The 24103-nt window shown below is 47.7% G+C and overlaps 2 protein-coding genes and 1 long non-coding RNA gene across 3 annotated transcripts in view; 1 reads left to right on the top strand and 2 right to left on the bottom strand.

Annotated features, from left to right (window-relative positions):
- The window catches only part of LOC133339144 (uncharacterized), a 172123-nt gene that overhangs the window by 104192 nt on the left and 43828 nt on the right, over positions 1-24103 (bottom strand). The gene's annotated exons all lie outside the window — the stretch shown is intronic.
- LOC133339111 (E3 ubiquitin/ISG15 ligase TRIM25-like) overlaps positions 1-24103 on the top strand; it is a 160192-nt gene that overhangs the window by 113056 nt on the left and 23033 nt on the right. The window lies entirely within an intron of this gene.
- On the bottom strand, positions 171-13191 carry LOC133339090 (E3 ubiquitin/ISG15 ligase TRIM25-like). The gene is made up of 6 exons (XM_061547208.1): positions 12416-13191; positions 10747-10842; positions 9670-9903; positions 8859-8881; positions 8484-8578; positions 171-7516 (listed from the first exon to the last, which is right to left on the bottom strand). Exons 1-6 carry the CDS (start codon positions 12974-12976, stop codon positions 6966-6968), a joined length of 1560 nt encoding a protein of 519 aa, XP_061403192.1. The 5' UTR covers positions 12977-13191; the 3' UTR covers positions 171-6965.

Below are 24103 nucleotides of genomic sequence, written 5' to 3'. Positions count from 1 at the left end.
CTTTTGTTAATCCACTGCGGGATGATGGCCGCTGCACGCTGTGCGGGTTGTGGGGATTATTTGACTACGTTTCAGGGTATAGAAATAGAACGGTCGTGTGGTGTGGGTAAGGATTTGAGGAATTACCTCTCCGCTTAAGGATTGGAACGGCAACACAAAGTTGGGACAGAATGAGGATTTTTATTGAAATGTTTGTGGTATACCGTCACGTGTCGGACTCACTAGGGTCTGAATCATTGTTGGATATGTGAAAAGTCGGATGTTATTTAAACTTTTTAAGAAACAGCCAGTGCATTTTTTACGCAAAAATAGGTTACTCGGCACCAATAACGTGCAATCTTTGAAAAGTGGGGAAATGCTTTATTATACTTCGGAGATAATAGGCTGTTTGCTAGACAAAGAATACGGGACTGCATGCCATAAGGTAAAGGTTTATGAACACCTTTAGAATGTGACCGTTGCACTCAGCACAGCTACTGCTTCACTGAATGTGGGCAGTTTAGTTATGGCGGACGTTGTATGAATGATTATAGACCAATCTCTATTCTTTCAACAGTTATTAAACATTTTTTTACTTTAATCACGAATAGACGGATACCTATCACTCACAATCTCGCGCACAGTAAACAGTCTGCTTTCCATGATGATTACTGCGCCACCACAGCTATTATGGATGATTTTAAATGTTTTTCAGTAACCTGCATGTAGGCCGCTACTGCTGTGGACTATTCCTTGCCTCGTCTAAAGCCCTTTGAAACTCTTGACCATGATATTATACTCACAAGACGCAGTTAACTAGAATTGTCAGACAGTACGATAAAATGGTTTCAGAGATACATCTCAGACCTTTATCAAAACAGTACATTGTCATAAAATCTCGTCCACAAATATTATAAGAACAAAGGGTGTTCTACAAAGTTTGGTGGCTACTGTGACGCTGCGTACAAATAAGCTAATAATCTAACACTTAACAGACTAAACCCCATTTATCATTCTGATATTCCATTTGTATTGGATCGACCATACAGCACCCACTAATGTGACTTCGACTTTAAAAACAATCTCACATCACTTGATGCAAAACGAAATATACATTGGGAACTGTTCATCCATGAAACCCTTATTGGCAAATCTGTGCTTTAATTAGCTAAGTCATGAAGCCTACTATCAAGCCAAAGAAACCTAAGACGAACACATAATTGCCTGTGAACTATCCCAACAGCGAGAATTGTAATGGGTGACAAAGCCTTTGCCGTTGCAGCACCAACGTTTTGGAACAAGCTTGTTTCCTCCCTTAACATCATACATCTTACTTCAATAAATGTACTGAAGCAGAAGAATCATGCTGTACACAACCTCATTTGCGAATGTGATTGAAACGTTGATCCATACCCACGTATCGATAGTTCAATATTCATGTGCAGTTGTATCCAGGGACTGCCGTGTTGTCTTGGTGTGATGTGGAACTGTTGTTGTGTTGCTGCCTTGGCCACGCTTGCATTTAGTGTTGAAAAGATCGGTATAAAGTAATACACGATTGCAAATAGTAGTTAAATACTTTGTTTAATTAGTATTTATCTAGTTTCAATCATTTGCACACCTTTCCTATATTTTACACCCTGATCAGTTGTTTGTACTGTTTGTTATTGTAACTTTCTGACCGGCCGCTACTGTAAATCTTTGAAAAAGTGCTTCATAACTCATTGGATTCCTACACTATAAATAAAGATGCTGATTCAGATTATATGTATGTTGAACTTCTTTCGCACCGTACATATCCAACCGTGATAATCGGAGATGCGGGGTGAGGACAACAAACCAAACAAAAAAATCAGTTCTAAATGAATACGTTTTTAACGTACGTCATATCCAGACGCCGCTATATCTGTTATTTCAGAATGCTTGTCTGAAGTCGCTGTTTGAACGGAGCAAAACCGTATGCAGCTTAACCTGGGCAAGACAGAGTACATGATAGTTGGCTCAGAGCATCTGTGGTGCCGCGGCAACGGAGAAACTCTGCCGGAGCTGCTATCCCCTCGCAACCCCCCAACCGAACACACACACGTGCCCCCACGTAGGGCCTCGTGGGGGGGTAACCTGGCACCCTGTGTTTTCACCCGAGGGCCCCCTCGTGGGGATGTCCCACGGTTTCCCAGTGTCAGGAGATTGGCCGACCCCCAGGCCGAATTGCATTGCGGCCCCGTGGATTAACTTAAAATTGTATGGCCACGTCGAGCTCACTGAGCAACCGCGATGAGCACACACTGAACGCAGGGGAATAGGGCCGTGGGGAGAGCCAAAAACACCTAGCGAGCGGGCTAGAGCTAAAAAGGCAAAGAAACGGCAACGCGCAAGAACAGCAACGACTCGACCCAGGCAGAGACCTCCCGGACCCTCGTCCCTCCGACTCCCAGCAGGTCCGTGAGAAACCGTGAGTACGTGAGAGGGGTGAGGGATAGCGCGAGGGCTCCAAGAGGGTTGGTTATAGATAGGTGAGGAGGGTTTGGATACAACTAGGTGGGACGCTGCTCGCTAGATGGTTTTGCTCCGGGCCACACAGGGCTTTTCTTCAGGTACCACATTAATCAACTTTAGCGCAGAGTGATGACGCCGCGTGATTTCTGTGTGTGTGTACAGAGCGTAGGTGTGGTGTGGGTATGTGCATACGTGTGAAGCGCGCAGGTAATCAGTACTAAAACGATCGTTGACGTTCGCGTGCGTGTGATCGCGAGCGTATTTACCTAGAGCATTTTGCGCAGGGGATTAGCGCGCATATATGGCCATCGACTGTGATTGAACGGGGAATTAGCGCGCGAATATCATCATCAATAGATCGCCGTTAGGCCGGGTGCTTGCGCTCGCGTGCGTGTTTACACGGCGCACTTCACGCAACGCGTCCGCAAAGCGAGTATAACGCTCCATGGTGCAACTCGCGAATATTGCCATCGATTCACTCGTGTGCCCGGGACTTGCGCTGGCGCGTGGACCCACGCTCTTGCAGCCGAGGTGGAGGGGAGTAGATTTACGCAGGGGAGGGAGGCAGGATAACGCGGCGAGGCGACAGAGAGCCAGCCACGAGCCATGTCCCACAGGGAGGACGCTGGTGCGGGGAGGCCGATGACTCGATAGCGCGGCAGCCCGGCGCGAAGGAGAGGAGGTCCAAGGGGGAGAGGAGGAGGGGGGCATGAGCCCCCACACAGCGTCTGAGAGCGTGGCAAGGCCATTTCGGTCCTCCACTGATTAGCAGCGCTCACCCTCTCCGTGTGTCCAAAGGTGTGCTGTTCGATCAGAGCTTGACCGTGCGCTCACAGCTCATAGCTACGTTCAGAGCAGATATCTACCACCTACAAACACTCCGAGGGCGGTGCCCGCTCCTCTCTGCCCCAGCCTTGTAATCATTAGTTCATGCCTTTGTCTCAACACGCCTGGATTATGATGCAGAATGCCGCTACAAAGGACAGTATAACAAGAACATGATGGGAGACTATATTTGGGGGCTGATTCGTGAAAGTGATTTACAGTATAATTGTAAATCTCCAAAACTACTCACTTATTATTCTTTTGTAATAATTTTTGTTTTACTTTAGTATAAATACATGTTAATTTTCATTCATATGTTTTTTTTCTGACTATGTGAACGAAAAGACATATTCACCCGTTTTCTCACTGAAAATAGGTAAATTTCAAAATATCAATGTCCTGGTCACAAAAGCAAAGGTTATAGAGAATAATAGCCAGTTTCTTTACTTTTTAGGCATGATCAATTAGGAAATAACACTTACTACCCAGGAACAAAAATTGTGTTACATAGTGTTATCTATGCAGAGCTTCCACTTGGATTCGTGCAGACGCTCCAGTTAGTGCAGAATGCAGCTGCCCGGAAAATCCGGCGGGTTAGCCGCTTTGAACACATTACGCCTTGCCCAGCTTGCAGCAGCTACCTGTCCGCTTCCATGACGACAAACCCAGGAACTGTGGTGGGGTGGTTAACCGGGGGAGGGGAGGAGTGGGCTGTTGGTGTTGTCTGTGGGAGTCGTCGTTACGTCGCGTTGGACGCCGCGACGGGTGGTCCTGGGTAGACGAGATCGCCCCCCAACACGTGGACACGACTGTGAGTTGGGTTTACCGGCGCTGTCTCCACCCTTGCATTATTGGGAGTTTGTTCGGGGCGCTGTTTTTTTCCGGTTCCGTCCGTAACACGTTGGTGGTTGTTGTTTTTTTATGTTAATTTATATTCGCTTCGTCATTGTTGCCTGTGCTCACGTTGTCGTTTTTGTTATTTTGGAGATCCCCCCCAGCCCCAGGTCACTCTTGCAAATGAGATTCCGGTCCCGGTCTCTCGAGTTCTACACCCGGTTACAGACGATACACTTGAACTCACTCACTCAATCATTTACACACTCACCTACCCTCTCGCTCACTAACTTAACCACTGACCCAATCAGCCGCTCACTCACCCATCATCTCACTCACCCATGCACTCAATCGTTCACCCACTAATCTACTCACTCACGCACTCAATAATTTACCCAATCACTGACCCTCTCACTAACTCAAACACTCCACCGATCCACTCACCCATGCACTCACTCACTCACCAACCATCTCCCCTGTCTACTCACCCACTCACTCACCCACCATCTCACCCAATCAACCAGGCACTCACTCAATCATTCAGTCACCCACCATCTCTGTCACTTATCTACTTACTCATCTGCTCACTCACCCAAGCACTCACTCCACATGCCACTAACTCTTACAAATGAGACTCCTATCCTGGTGTCTTGAGTTCTCGCCCCGGTTAAACACAATAAACAAAAATAACAACCGGATCTACAAAAGCGTTACAAAGACGTTACCATGATGATGGTGAAAGTGGTGGTAATGATGGTGAAATGGTGATAATGGTACTGGTGTTGATCATGGTAGTAATTATGGTAGTGATGGTGGTGATGGTTGTGATGATTATAGTAAGAATGGTGATAGTGATAATCGTGGTGGTCATGTGGGCGGTGATGATATTGATGATGATGATAATGATGGTGGTGATCGTGGTGGTGGTGGTGATGACAGTGGTGGTGGTGGTGGTGATAATGACAGTGTTGGTGGTAATGGTCGTGATGAGGGTCACGGTGGTTTTCACGGTGAGGATGATCGTGATGATAATGGTGATGATTATGGTCGTGATGGTGGATGTGATCATGATGATGATTATGGCCGTTTTTGTGGTGTTGGTCATCGTAATGATGGTAATCATTGTGATTTGGTGGTAAGAATGGTGATGGTGATGTGGGTGCTGATAGTGATGATGATAATAATGGTGGTGATCATTGTGGTGGTAATGACGATGGTGGTGATGATAGTAGTGTAGTAACATCGTTGGATGTCACCGTGTGAAGCCAGCCTGGGAAAGGCACGGCGCGCGATGTATTGACATCGCTGACACCACTTGAATGTGGATGCAGTACCGGCCCTAAGCGGGCTCGGTGAGCACTGCCTCACAGTGACAGATAGCACCACGCTTTGCGTGCAGTGCCAGCCCCTACAGGATAGAGGGTGAGAGTGCCGGGCACGGAACTGGGTTGCAAGGGGCCATGGCAATCTGGTTGACCCTGGAGGACACGTGACCGGAGATATCTACCCAGAGACCCCCAAAGGGGGGGGGGGGCTGGTGTGATCACGTGTCCATGTGGAGATCCTTCTCGAGGTTTGGAGAACGTGGGCGTGGCTAGGGGCAGATTGAGCCCCGCCACGGAGCATAGAAGCCGGGTCCCTCAGTGGGACCGGCTGCTGTTGTCATCCTGAAGAATCTACGTTCTACATCTGACGTCCAAGAAGAGTCATCAACACGTGGAATTGGACCCAAGCTAGGGTCATCCATTATAGCTACTCCCAGTCGAATTAGTGTAGTTAGCCTGGTGGTCCACCACCATAGGTTGTTATCTGGTGAAGGGGCAGTTACCCCTTGTGTTGGTGTGTGTTGGTGTTAATAAATGTGTTGCCTCCAATAGTGTGTCTGCGAGTCAGTTTGAACCCACTACAGTAGTGGTGTTAGTCGTGATGGAGATGAGCTTGATAGTGCAGGTGATGATGATGATGGAAGTTTTTGACGGTGGTATGGCAGTGATAGTGATGATGATGGTGATGATGTTGATGGTGGTGATGATGGTTATGGTGATGATGGTCATAATGTTGGTGATGTTGATAGTGGTGATAAGTAATGATTATGATGATGGTGATAGACTTGAAAATAGTGATGATTATTATGGTGTTGATAGTGATAATGGTGGTGGTTGATGGTTGGTTGATGGTGGTGATGGTGGTGATGGTGGTGTTCGTGGTAGTGGTGATGGTGGGGATAATGATGTTGCTAATGATAGTGATGGGGTGATGGTGATGATGATAGTAATGATGTTGGTGATCGTGACGATGATGTTGGTGATGGTGATTATGATGGTTTTGGTGGGGTTGATTATCATGATGATGGTGATGGTGGTTGATAGTGATGGTGGTGATGGTGATAATGATGTTGGTGCTGCTGTTGGTAATGATGATGATGGCGATGATGGTGGTAGTGATGACAGTGGTGATGATGATGGGGTGATGATGGTGATGTTAGTTATGGTGATGATGGTGAATCGCAGGGATAAGGAGGCATGGTGACGCGAGTGCGCACTGCAGGCGAAGGAGCAGCCACACGAACCTACGATTTTTACTGCAAAGGCGACATCGCTCACGCACGCCAACCCGAGCCCCACACTACCCTTCCATGCTCACCTCACCCTTCCCTCAATTTTCACCTCAACCTGCCATAACCTCACCCTCTCTCTCTACCTCCTTCACATCCTCTCCTCACCCTTCACCCTCCACGCTCACCCGACACCTTCCCCTCCAATCTCCTCACCTTACCTCACCCTCCGTTCCACCTTCCCCTCTGTTTCTTGGGTTTCTATCTATCCTCAACCTCAGGATGCACGACTCAGATCCACGATCTCCAATCCTTCATTATAACACTGCACACACATCGCAGGGTAGAGAGGCTGCAAGAATCTCTGCCGAACCTCGTGGATCACCTCCATGGAGTCGGCGCGGTAAAACGCCAGGAGCCCCCCCTCCCAGTGCAGGTGAAGCCCGATTCTGCGGAGGGAGAGGTCCCCCCTCACCGACAGTGCAGTCTTCACTCCACCATGAATCACTGTGAAGTTGTTGCAACTTTTCTCTAAACACCAGGACGTGTCACTCTTTCCCAGCAGCTGTGCAGCACGTCCCCCGTTCCGTGGGATCGTCCCGTACGCGACTCCAACCCACCACAGCTGTGCGTCCGACACGTCCACCTCCCAGTAGTGGTGGCCCGACGAGAAGCTCTCACAGCACAGGGCTTGTGCACAGCCATCAAACCGGTGTGGGTGATCGGGGCGACCCTGAGAGGCACGGGTCCGCGTCATCGTCCTGAGATCCGAGGAGATCTGGAGTTGGTCATGAGCTGAGTTTGTGTCCAGAGTCGGTGAGCATCCGTCTGTGACCACAGTGATGGCAAAATCACTAGAGAACGTCATTACCATTTTTCACCATCACCACCATCATCATCACCATCACTATCCCCATCACCACCACCTCTAACATCTTCATCACTATTACTGACATCACCAACACGATCAGCATCATAACCATCACAACGACCATCAAAACCATGATCACCACCATCACTACCATTATCACCATAACCAATATATTCATCACTGCTACCATCAGCGCCAGCAACAAAACCATCACCACCTATATAATCACCAATGTCACCATCATTACCATCACCACGACCGTCACTGCCATCACCACGACGAATACTATCACCAATGCCATCACTCACATTATCACTAACATCAGCATCATTACCACCATCCTTATCACAATCTACTATCACCATTATAATGACCATTACCAGCATCAGGAACTAATTTGAGGCTGAAACGGCCGAGCAAAGGCCCAGGACTGGATCAGATATCACCTGCCACTGATGTTAGCTATGGCGGGTAATCAAGCCCAGGTAAACTGGGTTCGTACATGGTGCAGTTGGCTAACCACTAAGCCACCGCTCCCCCCCCCCCCCCACATGCCTACATATTCACAGGCACACACTGCATCTCACTATCGCAATTACCCCTGACTCATAATGTTGATTATTTACACAAGAACACCACACTAAGTCTCATGGCTTTGTACAGTAGGGTCCTAGAATGGGATGTGAACAAAGACTAAGATCCCCTGTGCAGCCTTAACAGACCATTGGGGCAAGTACTGTTAGCGAGTAACTTTGAAGGCCGACAGGGCACATGAGGAGGTGGGTAGCCAGCACCACGCCCTAGTGGTGATGTTTATAAAACACCAGGTAATCATTTGAGGTTGAGTCGACCTCGTGCACACCCACGGGGATCATTTACTGTCAAGATGGCCCCATCATACATGATTCACATGGAAGAACTCACACAGGAGTTTGACTGCAGTTATCTTCAGGACTTTAAGTGAGGCAATGTCCTCTTGGCTGGGGGCTGAGGGTGGAGCTGCTGTAACCCTCCCTGCCCTGTTAAAGCAGAACAGACATGGCCACTGTCTCACGCAGAGCATCGTCACTCACAATGATCACAGCTCCATCACACAGGCACTCATCAAACAAAGCATCATCAATCATCTCACAATTAGAGCAACACCACATACAGCATCAACACAGCATCAACACGCAGAACCATCATACACAACATCACCACACAGAGCATCACACACAGCCAATGTCTCATTGCCCACACCCCACACTCAGTCCCATGTTGTCGTGTATCGAGTCGTGAGTGATCGAAATATTTTACCTGCACGTCTCCTCCAGGTGCCCCTGTGGGAGAGAGATGCGTTACTGTGATTCTACCTCCGATCCCTTGTGATCAGTGGAGTTCCCACTGCAATACCGTGGGTGGAATATAAACCCCAAAGGCTTGGCTTATGACGCTATGATCACCAACACTGATTTGCAGGGCAAATATTTCAAAGTGAGACCGGTTGATATTGATCTGTATTGAGAGTAACTTAGGACTGGTAATTTCTGTCGTCAATGCACACGTGGCAGGTCTTGCAGAAGTGGTGGTCAATACACAAAGATATCATTAATACACATATGAGACTTGGAATATATTTTAGCTTCCATAATATGAAGACTGAAGGTAGCGCATCCAAGAGGAGGTCCACAAAGTAAGAAGCAGAGATGACATCGGCTCGTGAACAGGCGCTGGTGGATTGTTGCATCGAGGCATCATGAGATGTGGCAACGGCTTGGGGAGGCCTTCATCCTGATCATCGCTGACGATAATCATGAATACCGTGTACATTGTTGTTGTTTTTGTAGGGTTGATTTAAAAAGTACAATTCCAATAACATATAGTTGATATTCACGATGAAAAAAACTTAATGGGAAACTGTCAAAGGACGGGATAGAGAATATTCATTTAACTGAGAAAATATGAGCTGGGCTATTCACATGGCAGCCACTGGAGCTGCGATGCGAATCAATGAGTGGAGCTGTGTTCTCAAGCCCAGCGGATGTGAGCTCTCTTTTAGGAGCCTCCCTCTCCTGCTGCTGGTGAGAGGGCTCTGTGCCAATAGCGACACTGAAGACTCATCGCTTACCTGCAGGAACGCGAGCGAGTCCCTCTCCTGCGCTAGGGCCTGCAGGCGAGTGGCTGCTGCCTGGAGCTCGTTGATCTCGCGCTGGTCGTGAGCGATCTTCTTCTCGATCTGGGACAGCAGCTCGCGCCCTGTCTGCTCCGCTTGCTCTAAAGCCGCCTTCTCCTCCGCATCCAACGCTGCTCTCGCGCGGGTGAATCTGACCGAGATTGAGGCCTTTTCATCTGTCATGGATGCCTGCAAAGAGAAACAAATGCCACCTCTGTTCATTAAATGTCTGGTCCTTTGTGAAATGACATTCAGGTCGGTGTGACTCGAGTGCAACTCTAAGGTGTCCCGACAGTGATACGAGTCTGCAGCACTGAGACCTCCTTCCTCTGCGTCTGATAACGCCACTGCGCATTTTCACTACAACACGACTGGCCATAACTGGCGGGAGCTGTGAGGCAATTAAATCATCAAATACCATTATGAGTACATTTAGCATCTGTGCCATTCTCATTGCGCAAAGCTATCAGGACGATGCATTGTTTACCGTCGCATGAAGCGAAGGGAAATCTGTAACTTGCCTTCAACAAGTAGAGCCTTAATGAATTGGGAAGTATGGCCAATTCCTCTTTAAATTAATGTTTTGAATGTGAGAGAAAAACACATGTATGGATGAAGAGAGGGGATCATGAAACCACTTGCTATACTGCCACCTGGCCACCCCAAAACTTGAGTGATTTCAATATGATGGTGTACAACAGTCTGTGTGTGATCACCAACTCTGCCACCAGAGTATTGGATAAGAGGTACGTACCACCTCATCTGACCAATATAGTAAACAGTCGTTGAAGTGGTAAGTTGTATGGAGATATGGGAATGTTGAAATTCCACCACTGATTCAGTTTCTCAGTGGAGATGAGAACCACCTCTTTGCGCGTCCTGATTATTGAGGCACATTGACCGTTGTGTGTTTATTCCCACAACGTGTTTAGAGCCAATGGAAGCCCACGTGAATGAATTGAGTTGTTCTCCACCACAAACCCTACTCAGGGTGGAGTCACGGGGTCACAGAGTCCGGCCCAGACGCGGTACCTGCACATCCTTGCGAGCTGCCTCCATCCGCCTCACGGACTCCTCCGCCTTCCTCCTTTTCTCCTCCACTGCCCGCGTCTCCTCTCCAACTTGTTTCTGTGATAGACGTCACCAGGGGAGACGCCACTCATTCTCTGAGCGTCCCCTCTCACCCGGCTCCACGTGAACCCCTCCACAGTGACGGGGGCAGTAGCCCCGGTGCAGCGATGGAGGCGTGGGGAGCAAGCGCTGCAGGGAACTGATTTCATGAGGAGCTCAAACATGTTCAGGGCTACCTGAGTAGTGGGCGGTGCTGAGTAGTGGGTGGACAGGGAACCGGAGTGGCGAGATGTTATCTGCCTTGCCTGCTATGCAGGAGGTAGTGGGTTTTAACCCGACCCTGATACCTGTGTAGTGAGTCACTTCGGAGACACTAGTTATGAGGCAACATCGTTTATTCTACACTATATAACACCGTTACACACGGGACTACAATATGCCTATCTCTTACACACCATTACACACGGGATAACTATAAACGGGTCAGAGCAGCCAACGTGCAGTCTGACCCACGACGTCAGAGACGAAGACATAGCACCTTGGGTTAACTTCACCTGCAGACAGCCCCGATCTTTGATCTGGGCTGTCTGCATTTGGCTTCGCTTTAATCTCTCTCAGTGCGTCCTAGTTCCGTCCTCGGCTGCGCCTCCTTCTGGAACATTCCTGAAGGTTCCAGGCTATCTTGCACGTGCCACCTGCCCGGCTCCGCCCTTAACCACGCCTCCTTCAGGAACTCTCCAGAAGATTCCCGTCTACACTTCCCGTGTCCCATCGGTCACCTTGGCCCCACATTCCTCACCCCGGCCCATCACGTGCTTCACCCGAGGCCGGGGTGACTCGTCCTCATATGCCCCCTTCCACCAGCAGCCCGCACCACGCTCTACTCTGTCGGTAGGACTCATCAGCCTCTCTCTGCTAGCACCCAGTGCCACAAACACTAGTGACCCACTGTGTGGTACTGCATGGTGTGCTCGCCTCTACACCCATATTTCCTCATTCTACTGTACTTAGCGCTACGTGCTGTAGTGATCAATTCTATATCACTACACCTGTATATATGCAGTTTGCATGTCTCTCTCCATGGTCGCTTAGATTTTTCTCTGGGTCCTCCGGTTTAGGAAGGTGCGTTTAGAGTATTTGGCTGCTATACATTTAGACCTGATAAGCCACTTCGTTGAGCTGTCATTTGTGGCCAGGTTGCCAACTACATTGCTCTGTGAGTTTCACTTGGTAAAATAAAAAAAAATGTAGTTTAGTTTTACATGGCACAAGGAGGGGCTGCCATGTCTCTGTTGAGTGTCGGAGAAATTCGGTGAAGAGCATCTTTATGAAAATATAAATACGGTCACGAAATGCTTGGTCTGTCAAAATCAAGCGACATTTCTGGAACGCCAAGCCCAGTTTATAATTTTTCCATAAAACAGGATTGGTAATAACTTGCGGATGTATTATTTATGTACTATGACAACAGCAGCATACTTTATAATAAATCAATGTTGTTAAAATGTTAAGGAACAATGGGCAGTTGAGAGAGGAATGATATTTAGTTCGATATTATTGTTCCTTTCATGCTGGGAAGTGATGACTTCACGCAGGAGAGGTTCCCGCTCACACACGCAGACCGTCTCACCTCCCGTGTCTTGTGCTCATCCTCCAGCGTCGCCACATCGTGACCCTTGTGGTCTCCTGCGATGGTGCAGGTTGTGCAGACCAAGCTCTTGTCCTTACGGCAGTAAAACTTGATCTTCTTTCTGTGTGTCTTGCATTTGCGGTCCTCAGGATTCGTGTCTGGATCCACCAGAATGTGGCCCCTGAACTTCGGGTTCTCCTGATGAGGCTTTACATGAGTCGGACAGTAGGACATATCACACCTGAGGCAGGTCTTGGAGGCAGCGGTTGTGCCATCGTTACAGAAGTCACACAAGACTACGGTGGCCATTTTCTTTGCGGCACTACGCTGCTCCACCAGGTTGGCGAGCGTCACACTCTTGTTCAGCTTGGGCCTCCGAGGGAAGGTCACTCGGCACTGCGGGCAGGAGAAGGACTCTGCCGCATCCCAGGCGCCCTCCACGCACTCGAGGCAGAACGAGTTGCCGCAGCTGAGCGTGCAGGGGCAGCGGAAGGCGTCCAGGCAGATGGGGCAGGTCAACTCCCCTGGGGCCTCGCTACCACTGGGAGCCGCACTCGCCATGCCCTGTGGCTCCACTCAGAGACGGGCGCTGGCTGTAGCTCAAGCAGTCGCTTGATGTAGCTCAGGCAGTCTCTGGCTATAGCACAGACAGTCTGTGTCTGTATCTCAGGCAGTCTCTGCAGCTCAGGTATTCTCTGGCTGTAGCTCAGACAGTCTCTGTCTGAAACTCAGGCAGTTGCTGGCTGCGTCTGAGATGCTAAACGAGGAACAAGCCACGTAAATAGGTAACAAGGAAGCAGGAAGTATTTCAGTTTTATTTGCATGTCACGAGGCGTGCCCTGGAATGTGCTGACGTGTGAGCGAGTACAAACGTCTCCACTACAGGGGTGGCTTAAAAAATAAGACTCGGATGACGTCCACTCAAATCCTCATTCACTCACCTCACCTCAACTCACCTCACCCCAACGCACCTCAACTCACCTCATCTCACGTCACCAACTCACCTCACCTCAACTCGTATCAGCTGAACTGGCAGGGGAACGCTGCTAGTAAACTCGTTGCTCCCTGCCGCTCTACTCCACGATATTGTTGTTGTTATCTTCGTCTTTCAGCTTCTCATTTTCTTTTAAGTTTAACACTTTAAACTACTTCATGAAAATAATTTGTTCCTGTCTCAAAGTCGCGATGCAGTAGTCGAGCTGTGAGGCACCGGTGGGAGTTGCGTGTTTAACTCGGTCACGGGGCTGTGGCTCAGGGTCCAGCTGGTGGAGCCACAAACCATCGGGCTGAATCCGGCGCCGTGACCTGCTCATGTGGGCGGGGGGCAAGCGCCCCAGGGGTAGTGCGGCTGTATCACATTAACATCAGCGCGTAAAAAAACCCTAAATAAGACCTTTTTGCCGGTATAAAAGTGTGAGAAAATAATAATAGGTTTTACCCTTTCTGGCAATAAAACAGGAGTTGTGTTAAGATGTTCGAACACCAAACAGAAACTTTAGCAAGGAATGTCTGCATTAACCACACACAGTGATTGTGGTGAATATGCAAACAAAACATGCTCTGATAATTATATAGGCATTGTCTTTGAAACTGATTGGCCTACACCAGAGACAGCAGCCTTCTTGATGGCCTTGTCTCACCACCAGTGTTTGTAGACCAGAGAACACCGCCAAAAGGCGAACAGTACAAAGGCAATGCACGGATCAGAGTATTCTAGCTCTGGGTGAGCGTGCAAACAAACATGGCTCCGTTAATATATGATGCATTGTCGGATTGACCTACACCAGAGACAGGGCATCTATAGCTCGGGGTGAGCAGCTACAAAATGGGACCCTGAATCGCTATCGCAGCCATGCAATTTATGAGGGTCGCTCTTTTTTTGTATACGTGGGAGAGAGAGAAATGAGTTAGGATACATTTCTTTGCCGTGAAATTCCCACGATAAATTTTGTTACAGGTCAGCAGCGCGGATTGTTCAACGTTGCTTTAATGGCGACAAAAAGGAAAATAATTGGATCAGGAATACCGAGAAATTTAAGTTTTTGAATTTATTAACTATGCCTCGATTCGTCATGCACTATTGAAACAATTTGCTCAATGACGTGAACCAACTGTGGCAGATAATACTTTCTTGACAACCAAGTGCAACCAACTCTTGAAAAGTCTCGGCAACAGTAACAGCGCACATTTACATAACCCCTTTAGTCCACTGGCTTAACACGGCGACCCCACAGCGCCTCGACGATCGCAGAACTCCGCGGCGACCGTTCGCACCACAACCCTGACGCGCGCTCCGCTCCCGGGTGACGCGGCAGAAGCCCACCAGCTTGGTGCGCAACATTCACTCTCGAGGTCACGTGCAGCCTCGGGGATCACCCCCCCCCCCCCCCCCAGGACCCAACGGTAGTGCAGCACTCCCAGGTTTCAAAGCAGCATAAACCTCAACCTTGGCTCTCACACACAACGGCGCCCTTTAATCCTTTAATGGATCCACGCAGCCGCAGCCTCGGGACTTGGTTGGTTGCTCTCAACAGCGCTCTGAGAGACTCCACTCACCAGCAGACTCGGTCACTGCCACGCCCGCACGGCAGCACCGCACACAGCTGCTCCATGCACCAGCAGCATCGGCCACCGACTCGCTGACACCACAGCAGCCGCTCCTCTGCAGGAGCCCCCAACCCCCCCGCCACCCGGCCCCGGTGAACGAGGACCACTCCAGCCCCTCGTGCAGTAGAACCCCTCCTCTTAACGATGTTAATTTGATTTCGATTTAAAGCTTTCGTGACTGCAGGGATTCATCTTCTTGGTTCTTTCGGTAAAGTCACGTAGAAGGGAAGTAATAAAATAATAAAAATAAAACATAATAATTTATTATGTAATTTATTATGTAATAAAAATAAAACATAATAATTTATTATGTTTTATTTTTATTATTTTATTACTTCCCTTCTACGTGACTTTACCGAAAGAACCAAGAAGATGTTAATTTGTCCCACGAAATCGGTCGTTAAGTGATTTGGTCGTTAAGTGTGTCTATGAAATACCCGTTAAAGGCTTAATTTGTTCTGATAGCTTCGAAAGTTACCTTTTTCACCCAAAAAGTACTTTATAGCATTTAAACGATGGATATGAAAACAGGAATATACTAATACTATTATAAACAAATACCGACAACAGCCCGTCGTCAACAGGGGAATGGTCAATGGAGACCCGTCGTTAAGCGATTAGTCGTTAACAGAAGTGATCATTGGGGAGGGGTTCTACACTACACTACTGTAAAGGAGAGCCGACACAAGATTGTAGGGGTTTCGTCTTTTAATCCTTTTCTCCCATCCACACCTGTCCCCAGCTGTCCCAATCTCGTTCCCACCAAAGGCCCCATCTTCCAGCCCGTTCTTCCCTTATATCTCCTCGATCACCCCTCCCACTAACCCTCCTATTGGTGGGAATCCTTCCCCCGACACCCCTACATCACCCCCGCCCCCGGAGAAAAAAAAAAGTCCTCGGTTCTGCCTCCCCCATGGACCATTTAAGTCTCCCCATGCCTCCCCCCACTAACAGTGACGACAGCCCTTAACCCCCCCACAACCATACAATGCAATATAACACAACAAAATCAATTGCGCGGCCTGCCCGGGTCTCCAGCCAGCGATTTCCACCCTTCCTACAGGTTAATTGCTTGTCGTCACTCGTCACTCTCTCTTCTCCGTGCTTTCCTTTGTTCGTGCAGCTGCCAGCTTCACTCGCACTTAACCACACCTCGACACTTCGTTCTGCGAGAAGCGACACCTGCCATCGGTATCGGTGTTTGTTCCCTCACGACGCTCCGCCAGCCGGAGCACGGCTGAACCCAGCCTCGACCCAGGTTGAACTCAGACTTCTGCGACTCGAACGACCCCTCCTCGTTCCATCTCTCTTCGAGGCACGACGCGCCCCAGCTCCCTTGCGATGCCCCGTCGCAACGCTGCGTCGCAAGCCGAGTTGCAAGACTGAGCGCGACTCGAACCAGACTGCACTCAGACTGTCACTCTAACGACCCCTCGTCGTCCCATCTCTCCTCGAGGCACGATCCGCCCCAGCTCCCTTGCGAGCCCCGTCGCAACGCCGCGTCGCAAGCCGAGTTGCAAGACTGAGCGCGACTCGAACCAGACTGCTCACTCTTCTGCGCGTTTGTGCTTAACTCAAAAACGTGAACACCCTCTCCTCTCTGTGCGTCTCTTGCGAGAGGAAAACAAACAACAAACCGAGAGAGAAGAACCAGACACCCTTGCGACCCCTCCTCGCGAACCCTATCTAACCCCCTAAGTATTTATGGGCCATCTGTTTGTGCCGGACCGTTGTAGACAAAGGTGGCTGAGGAGATTTTTGCAATACATTTATGTGGTCCTGTGTGTTACATTTATTCTTGATATTTCTTATGAGTTCCCTCGGTCTTAGTATATCGTGGTTATTATTCGGTCTATGTTTAATGAATATTCGTAATGATCCTCGTTACATCATTATTTGGAGGGCTTTGTCAAGTTTGGTTATGCGTTTGTTTCCAGGGATTGGTGTTTTATTCTGAGTTATATTTTAATGTCCTGAGGTTAAGTGTAACTAAGTTTCCACTTAAGCTTTCTGGAATTCATATTCTTTAGTTTTTGGTAAGGTCATGTAGATAGAAACATACAATACAAATTAAGATATATGCGGTGAATACGAGTAATATAAGGGAATATCTAATAACAAAGCCCCTATTGTTTGCTGGTTAATTCTTTTTGTTAAGTTTTTACTGTTCGTTAAGGAAAACGTTAAAGAAAACGCGAGTTGCAATAGTTGTTTTTCTCTGCTCTGCACCTTATCCGTGCATCTCCAGACGTCTTGGGAAGGTTAGGCCATCGACCTTTTGTCCATCTGGATGTCTCTGACCTCTCGTCTCTGAAATCTTACCGTTTAATGGCCCTCCCCGTTTCACAGATTCCTGGTGTGCATGCGAGGGTTAGCGGGTTGTTTTCATTATTTAATTAAAAAAATATATATATAGATATAAAAAAAACATTTTTTTTAATTCTTAATATTTTTTTTTGTTGTTGTTGAGAAAAGGGGCACAGATACAACACACTGCACAGCACATCAGGACCTTCACAGAACCACACTTTACTCCCTTGCTGCATAAGGATATACTTAAAAGAGTGATCCATTCCTAATGTGCCACAGTAGTGTACTGTGTAGTGTATAGTAGTGTCGTGTATTGTAGAGTATTGTGTAGTATTCAGTGAAGTGTATTGCGTAGTGTATACCAGTGTATATTGGAGTGTATAATACTATAGTGTATAGGAGTATATAGTAGTGTACAGTATAGTAGTGTATAATAGTGCAGTATAGTAGTCTAGTGTAGTGTCTAGCAGAGGTGTGGACTCGAGTCATGTGACTTGGACTCGAGTCAGACTCGAGTCATGAATTTGATGACTTCAGACTCGACTTGGACTTGCATAACAATGACTTTGTCCCACCTCTGGTGTCTAGTAGTGTATAGTAGTGTAGTGTATTGTGTCACATCGTACAAATAAGTGACAAACGAAAATACAATGGAGGGTGGGGTCCACCTGCATAGGGAAAGCGGGTGATTGAAATTTTGAAACACCTGCAGCAAACAAAGTGTCAATCACCACCAGAGACTAGAGGGTGAATGGAGGAAGACCCCAGGGCTCTCCGCTCTTGAACTCCAGCCAGCAGGGAACGAGAGCGGTACCCAGAAACCGGCCACGCTTCCAGCTTGGACACCCGGTGGGGTGCAGGGAAGGGGCAGTGGAGCACAAGGAGGCTGCCTCTGACACCTCCCTATGGTAGAAATGAGCCAGCAGGCGCCGGCTCGTTTCCTCTCCTCTGACGATGACGGTGTCAGGCCGGCGGTGGTGCACGACACGCGGTGTCGAGTTTCACCCTGACGTCGGGTTGCTTGTGAATGTAGCCCAAAGCAGATGGTAAACGCCATCTGAGCCTCAAAGTGCCTTAAGGGTGTGTGAGCGTAGGCTCAGATGTGCGTGTCGGGATGAAGGGGTCATCCTGTGTATCGTGAGTGCACCGCGTTTGCCCAGAGATCTGCTACGGCGTGAAAGCCGGCAGGGTGGCTTGGTCTACTAACACTGGTCAACAAAAAAAACAATTTTTTTTTTCTGGCCTGGACTTTTGCAGCTGTGTTAGACTTATTTCAGGGTGCTGATTCCAAATCTGATCTCAGATTTGCTCTATCACATCTCATTTTTATGCTATCGGCATACTTCATTATCATTGATTTTACCCGAAATTAACTCTGTCACTTATGATTGCAAGCTGTTGCGAGTCAGTAACTGTTTTAGTGTTAAAATATGGTGCTGTATTTTTAGGATAGTGTGTTTATAATATAATTGTATGTAGATATACACATTTATTTAATATTTTTCTTCTGCAGTTTTTATTGAAAATGCAATATTTGATATCTCAACCTGATGTGATAGACAAAAACTGATGCCAGATTTGGAATCAGGACTCCAAAATTATCTTAAAACCGTTGGAATACCTTATGCGAGAAAAAGTGTGACCAATTTCATAATTAAAGACAAACCAACCCTCTCGAATCGCTTACAGTTTTGGTATCAATTGATCTCTCGCTCGACTCGACCCACACTATACACGGGCGTCACTTGGCTTACCAAAAATATAGTGGCCGCGATACAGGTGAGCCTGGAGAAGTAGGCAAGAACCAAAGTATCACACTGTAGTGTATAGTGGTGTAGTGTATAGTGTAGTAGTGTGTTATATTGTAGTGTGTGTGGTGGTGGTGGTGCTGTGTGAGGTGGTGGGGAGTACGTGTGAAAGTGAGTGTGTGTAAAGTTAGGTGCTCATAGTCTGTTGTGGACTATACAGAGGGATCGTCACCTGTAGGTTTATGTGCGGTGACTGACTCAGAGACCCTTAGAGTAGGAGGCACTTTATTAACACGGCCGTAACAGTTCACACTTGGTAACTACGGTTCCCAGTCAGGACAGCTGGTAGACTGCCTGACTGGCGACGCCGAGATTGTGAAGACGGAGACGATGGTGAAGACTCCAGCAGCATGACGAGATCCCACTCCAAACGACAGCCCCGAGGTCCCCTCCCTGGGCCCCTCTTATACAGATAGTCCCCGAGTTACGATGGTCCGACTTACGATATTTCGATCTTTCGATGGCGATAGCGGATAGCGATACGACAAAATTGTAAAATATTTTAAATTTCGCGCGGCAGGCAAACGCAGCAGCGTATGAGGTATGATACTGTACGTTGGGACGCTGCCAGGATGTACGCATCTCCCACCTTGTGTGATGCCTCACTCTCACCAGCGGTCGACGGAGTTAAGTTGTCTCGGTGTTAGCGTGTTTATAGAATTGTTTCCTGAAAAAAACTTTCCATTAAATTGCAGTTCATATAGGTAGGCTAAGAATTTACCTTGTTTTTTTACTTTACATTTTACTGTGCAATACAGTATTGTAATTAATAAATACATACAGTATATAGTTTACACAGTACGGTGCTGTACATTGCTCTGTTTTGCTAAATTATCACTATTCTTTAAAACTCCTGGCGAGTCCATCTTCAACTTACGATATTTTTGACTTACGATGGGGTCGTCGTAACGCATCTCCATCGTAAGTAGAGGACTACCTGTACTGCCAGTGTGGCCTGGCTCCGCCCCCGGTCACGCCCCCTTCTAGAACCTACTAACGCATTCTCGATGTGCCCCTTCTGTAAACTTTCCCCTAGATCCCTCTCTGGTCTATCACGTGACCTGCTCTCAGTCAGGTCTGCTTTGAGCTGCAGATCCCTTTCCCTGTCAGCAGACAGTGCTATGCCGCTATGTCACTACACTAGTGTAGTGTAAATTTCTATTTGACCCCTCTGCAAAACATGACTTAGTACTTGGTGGAAAAACCCTTGTTGGCAAATACAGAGGTCAGACATTTCTTATAGTTGGCCACCAGGTTTGCACACATCTCAGGAGGGATTTTGTCCCACTCCTCTTTGCAGATCTTCTCCAAGTCATTAAGGTTTCGAGACTGACGTTTGGCAACTCGAACCTTCAGCTCCCTCCACAGATTTTCTATGGGATTAAGGTCTGGAGACTGGCTAGGCCACTCCAGGACATTAATGTGCTTCTTTTTGAGCCACTCCTTTGTTGCCTTGGCCGTGTGTTTTGGGCCATTGTCATGCTGGAATACCCATCCACGACCCATTTTCAATGCCCTGGCTGAGGGAAGGAGGTTCTCACCCAAGATGTGACAGTACATGGCCCCGTCCATCATCCCTTTGATGCGGCGGTGAAGTTGTCCTGTCCCCTTAGCAGAAAAACACCCTCAAACCATAATGTTTCCACCTCCATGTTTGACGGTGGGGATGGTGTTCTTGGGGTCATAGGCAGCATTCCTTCTCCTCCAAACACGGCGAATTGAGTTGATGCCAAAGATGTTCATTGGCAAACTTCAGACGGGCATGTATATGTGCTTTCTTGAGCAGGGGGACCTTGCGGGCGCTGCAGGATTTCAGTCCTTCACGGCGTAGTGTGTTACCAACTGTTTTCTTGGTGACTATGGTCCCAGCTGCCTTGAGATCATTGACAACATCCTCCCGTGTAGTTCTGGGCTGATTCCTCACCGTTCTCATGATCACTGCAACTCCACGAGGTGAGATCTTGCATGGAGCCCCAGGCCGAGGGAGATTGACAGTTCTTTTGTGTTTCTTCCATTTGCGAATAATCGCACCAACTGTTGTCACCTTCTCACCAAGCTGCTTGACGATGGTCTTGTAGCCCATTCCAGCCTCGTGTAGGTCTACAATCTTGTCCCTGACATCCTTGGATAGCTCTTTGGTCTTGGCCATGGTGGAGAGTTTGGAATCTGATTGATTGATTGCTTCTGTGAACAGGTGTCTTTTATACAGGTAACAAGCTGAGATTAGGAACACTCCCTTGAAGAGTGTGCTCCTAATCTCAGATCGTTACCTGTATAAAAGACACCTGGGAGCCAGAAATCTTTCTGATTGAGAGGGGGTCAAATACGTATTTCTCTCATTAAAATGCAAATCAATTCATAAAATTTTTAACATGCGTTTTTCTGGATTTTTTTGTTATTATTCTGTCTCTCACTGTTCAAATAAACCTACCATTAAAATTATAGACTGATCATTTCTTTGTCAGTGGGCAAACGTACAAAATCAGCAGGGGATCAAACACTTTTTTCCCTATTCTTAGGTTTTTTCGGTAAAGTCACGTAGGTAAAAAATTAAAATTAATAAAAGTAAAATAAAAATACTGTATGTGACCGATTCTATGCCACTACACTAGTGTAGTGGATAGTAGTGTAGTATAGAGCCCCTCCCCAACGATCACCTCTGTTAACGACTAATCGCTTAACGACGGGTCTCCATTGAGCACAATGTATTCACTTATCGACCATTCCCCTGTTGACGACGGGCTGTTGTTGGTATTTGTTTATATTGCTGTTAGTATCTTCCTGTATTCATACCCATCGTTTAAATACTATGAAGTGCGTTTTTGGGTGAAAAAGGGTAACTTTCGAAGCTATCAGAACAAAGTAATCCTTTAACGGGTATTTAATAGACACACTTAACGACCAATTCACTTAACGACCGGTTTCGTGAGACAAATTAACATCGTTAAGAGGAGGGGTTCTACTGCACGAGGGGCTGGGGTGGTCGTCGTTCACCGGGGCCGGTTGGCGGGTGGTGGGGGGCTCTTGCAGAGGAGCGGCTGCTGTGGTGTCAGCGAGTCGGTGTCCGATGCTGCTGGTGCATGGAGCAGCTGTGTGCGGTGCTGCCGTGCGGGCGTGGCTGCTGCTGAGCAGGGTCGCTCAGAGCGCTGTTGAGAGCAACCAACCAAGTCCCTAGGCTGCGGCTGCGTGGAACCATTAAAGGGCACCGTTGTGAGTGCGAGCCAAGGTTGAGGTTGATGCTGCGTTGAATCCTTGGAGTGCTGCACTCACTACCGTTGGGTCCTGGGGGGGATCCCCGAGGCTGCACGCGACCTCGAGAGTGAATGTTGCGCTCCAAGCTGGGTGGGCTTCTGCCGCGTTGCCTCGTCACCCAGGAGCGGAGCGCGCGTCAGGGTTGTGGTGCGAACGGTCGCCGCGGAGTTCTGCGATCGTCGACGCGCTGTGGGGTCGCCGTGTTAAGCCGGTGGACTAAAGGGGTTATGTAAACGTGCGCTGTTAATGTTGCCGAGAGTTTCTAAGAATTGGTTGCACTTGGTTGTCAATAAATGATTTTCTCCACAGTTGGTTTGCGTCCTTGAGCAAAGTGTTTCAATATTGTATGACGAATCGAGATATGGTTAATTAATTCCAAATCTTGTTAAGTTTCGCTGTATTCCTGAGCCATACTCTTAGGTTTTTTCGGTAAATTCACGTAGGTAAAAAATAAATATTAAACATAAATAATAATAAATAATAGAAAAAATAATAAATCACGACGTTTCGGAGGCAACACAAGCTTCTGTCTTCAGGTGGAACCGTCACAGCACAATTGCTGCATCAGCATCAGCAATTGTGCTTTGACGGTTCTTTGTAGTCACGAAAGCTTTAAATCTAGAATTCCTGAGCCAGTTAATGTCCTTGTTTTTGTCGCCATTTAAACAATGTTGAAAAATCCGCGCTGGTGCCCAAGAAGAAAATGCATTGTGGGAATTGCAGGGCAAAGAAATTGGATCCTAACTGCTTTCTCTTGCCTTTGTACTGATCGTGTTTTAGTGTTCTCTAGTCTACAAACATTGGTGGTGAGACTTGGCCATAAAGAAGGCTGCTGTCTCTGGTGTAGGCCAATCAGTTTCAAAGACAATGCCTTTACATTATCAATGCATGTTTTGTTTGCATATTCACCACAAGTACTGTGTGTGGTTAATGCAGACATTATTCCTCGCAAAAGTTTTTGTTTGGTGTTTTAACATCTTAACACAACTCCTGTTTAATTTCCAGAAAGGGTAAAACCTATTCTTATATTTTGATACTGGCAAGGGAAGTTCCATCAGATGTTAAGATGTTCGAACACAAAATTGATGCCTTTTGCAAGGAATAAAGTCTGCATTAACCACACAAACTTAATTGGTGTTTGAACATCTGAACACAACTCACGTTGTATTGCCAGATAGGGTAAAACCTATCATTATTATCTTCTCACACTTTGATACCGGAAAAAAAATGTACTATTTAGTTTTTTTTATGCGCTGATGTTGATGTGTTACGGCCGCACTACCCCTGGGGCGCCTGCCCCCCGCCCACATGAGCGGGTAACGGTGCCGGGTTCAGCAAAGGGCCTCGCCCGGTGGTTTGTAGCTTCGCAAACTTGACCCTGAGCCGCAGCCCCGTGACCGAGTTAAACACGGCAACTCCCACCGGTGTCTCACAGCTCGACAACTGGAACGCAACTTTGAGACAGGAACAAATTATTTTCATCAAGTAGTTTAAAGTGTTAAACTTAAAGAGAAGCTGAAAGAAAGCTGAAAGACGCAGCGCCGCGTGAGTGATTAAGGCGGGGTCGATCCACCCGCTCGCTGGCATTCACATGCCTTTACAAGGCGCATGGACATAGTAATAATATAACCCGTAAAAACAAAGTTTTTCACTATAAATCCTTTATATGCGTGGCGGCTAGAGTCCTCTCGTCCTCTGGCTTGAGATGGCT

Source organism: Lethenteron reissneri, unplaced genomic scaffold (genome assembly GCF_015708825.2).
Source record: "Lethenteron reissneri isolate LAM-NWPU_2019-01 unplaced genomic scaffold, ASM1570882v1 scaffold_1640, whole genome shotgun sequence".
Classification (NCBI taxonomy): domain Eukaryota; kingdom Metazoa; phylum Chordata; class Hyperoartia; order Petromyzontiformes; family Petromyzontidae; genus Lethenteron; species Lethenteron reissneri.
This window is presented reverse-complemented; position numbering and strand designations above follow the sequence as displayed.

Bases quoted from the DNA above. Each gene is read 5' to 3' on its own strand.
- LOC133339090 (XM_061547208.1), bottom strand. From the start codon at position 12,976: ATGGCGAGTGCGGCTCCCAGTGGTAGCGAGGCCCCAGGGGAGTTGACC. The intron at 9,904-10,746 runs GTACCGCGTCTG...TTCTCTTTGCAG, and splicing joins CAGCTCGCAAGGATGTGCAG to GCATCCATGACAGATGAAAA. The intron at 8,882-9,669 runs GTAAGCGATGAG...TCTCTCCCACAG, and splicing joins ACTCGCTCGCGTTCCTGCAG to GGGCACCTGGAGGAGACGTG.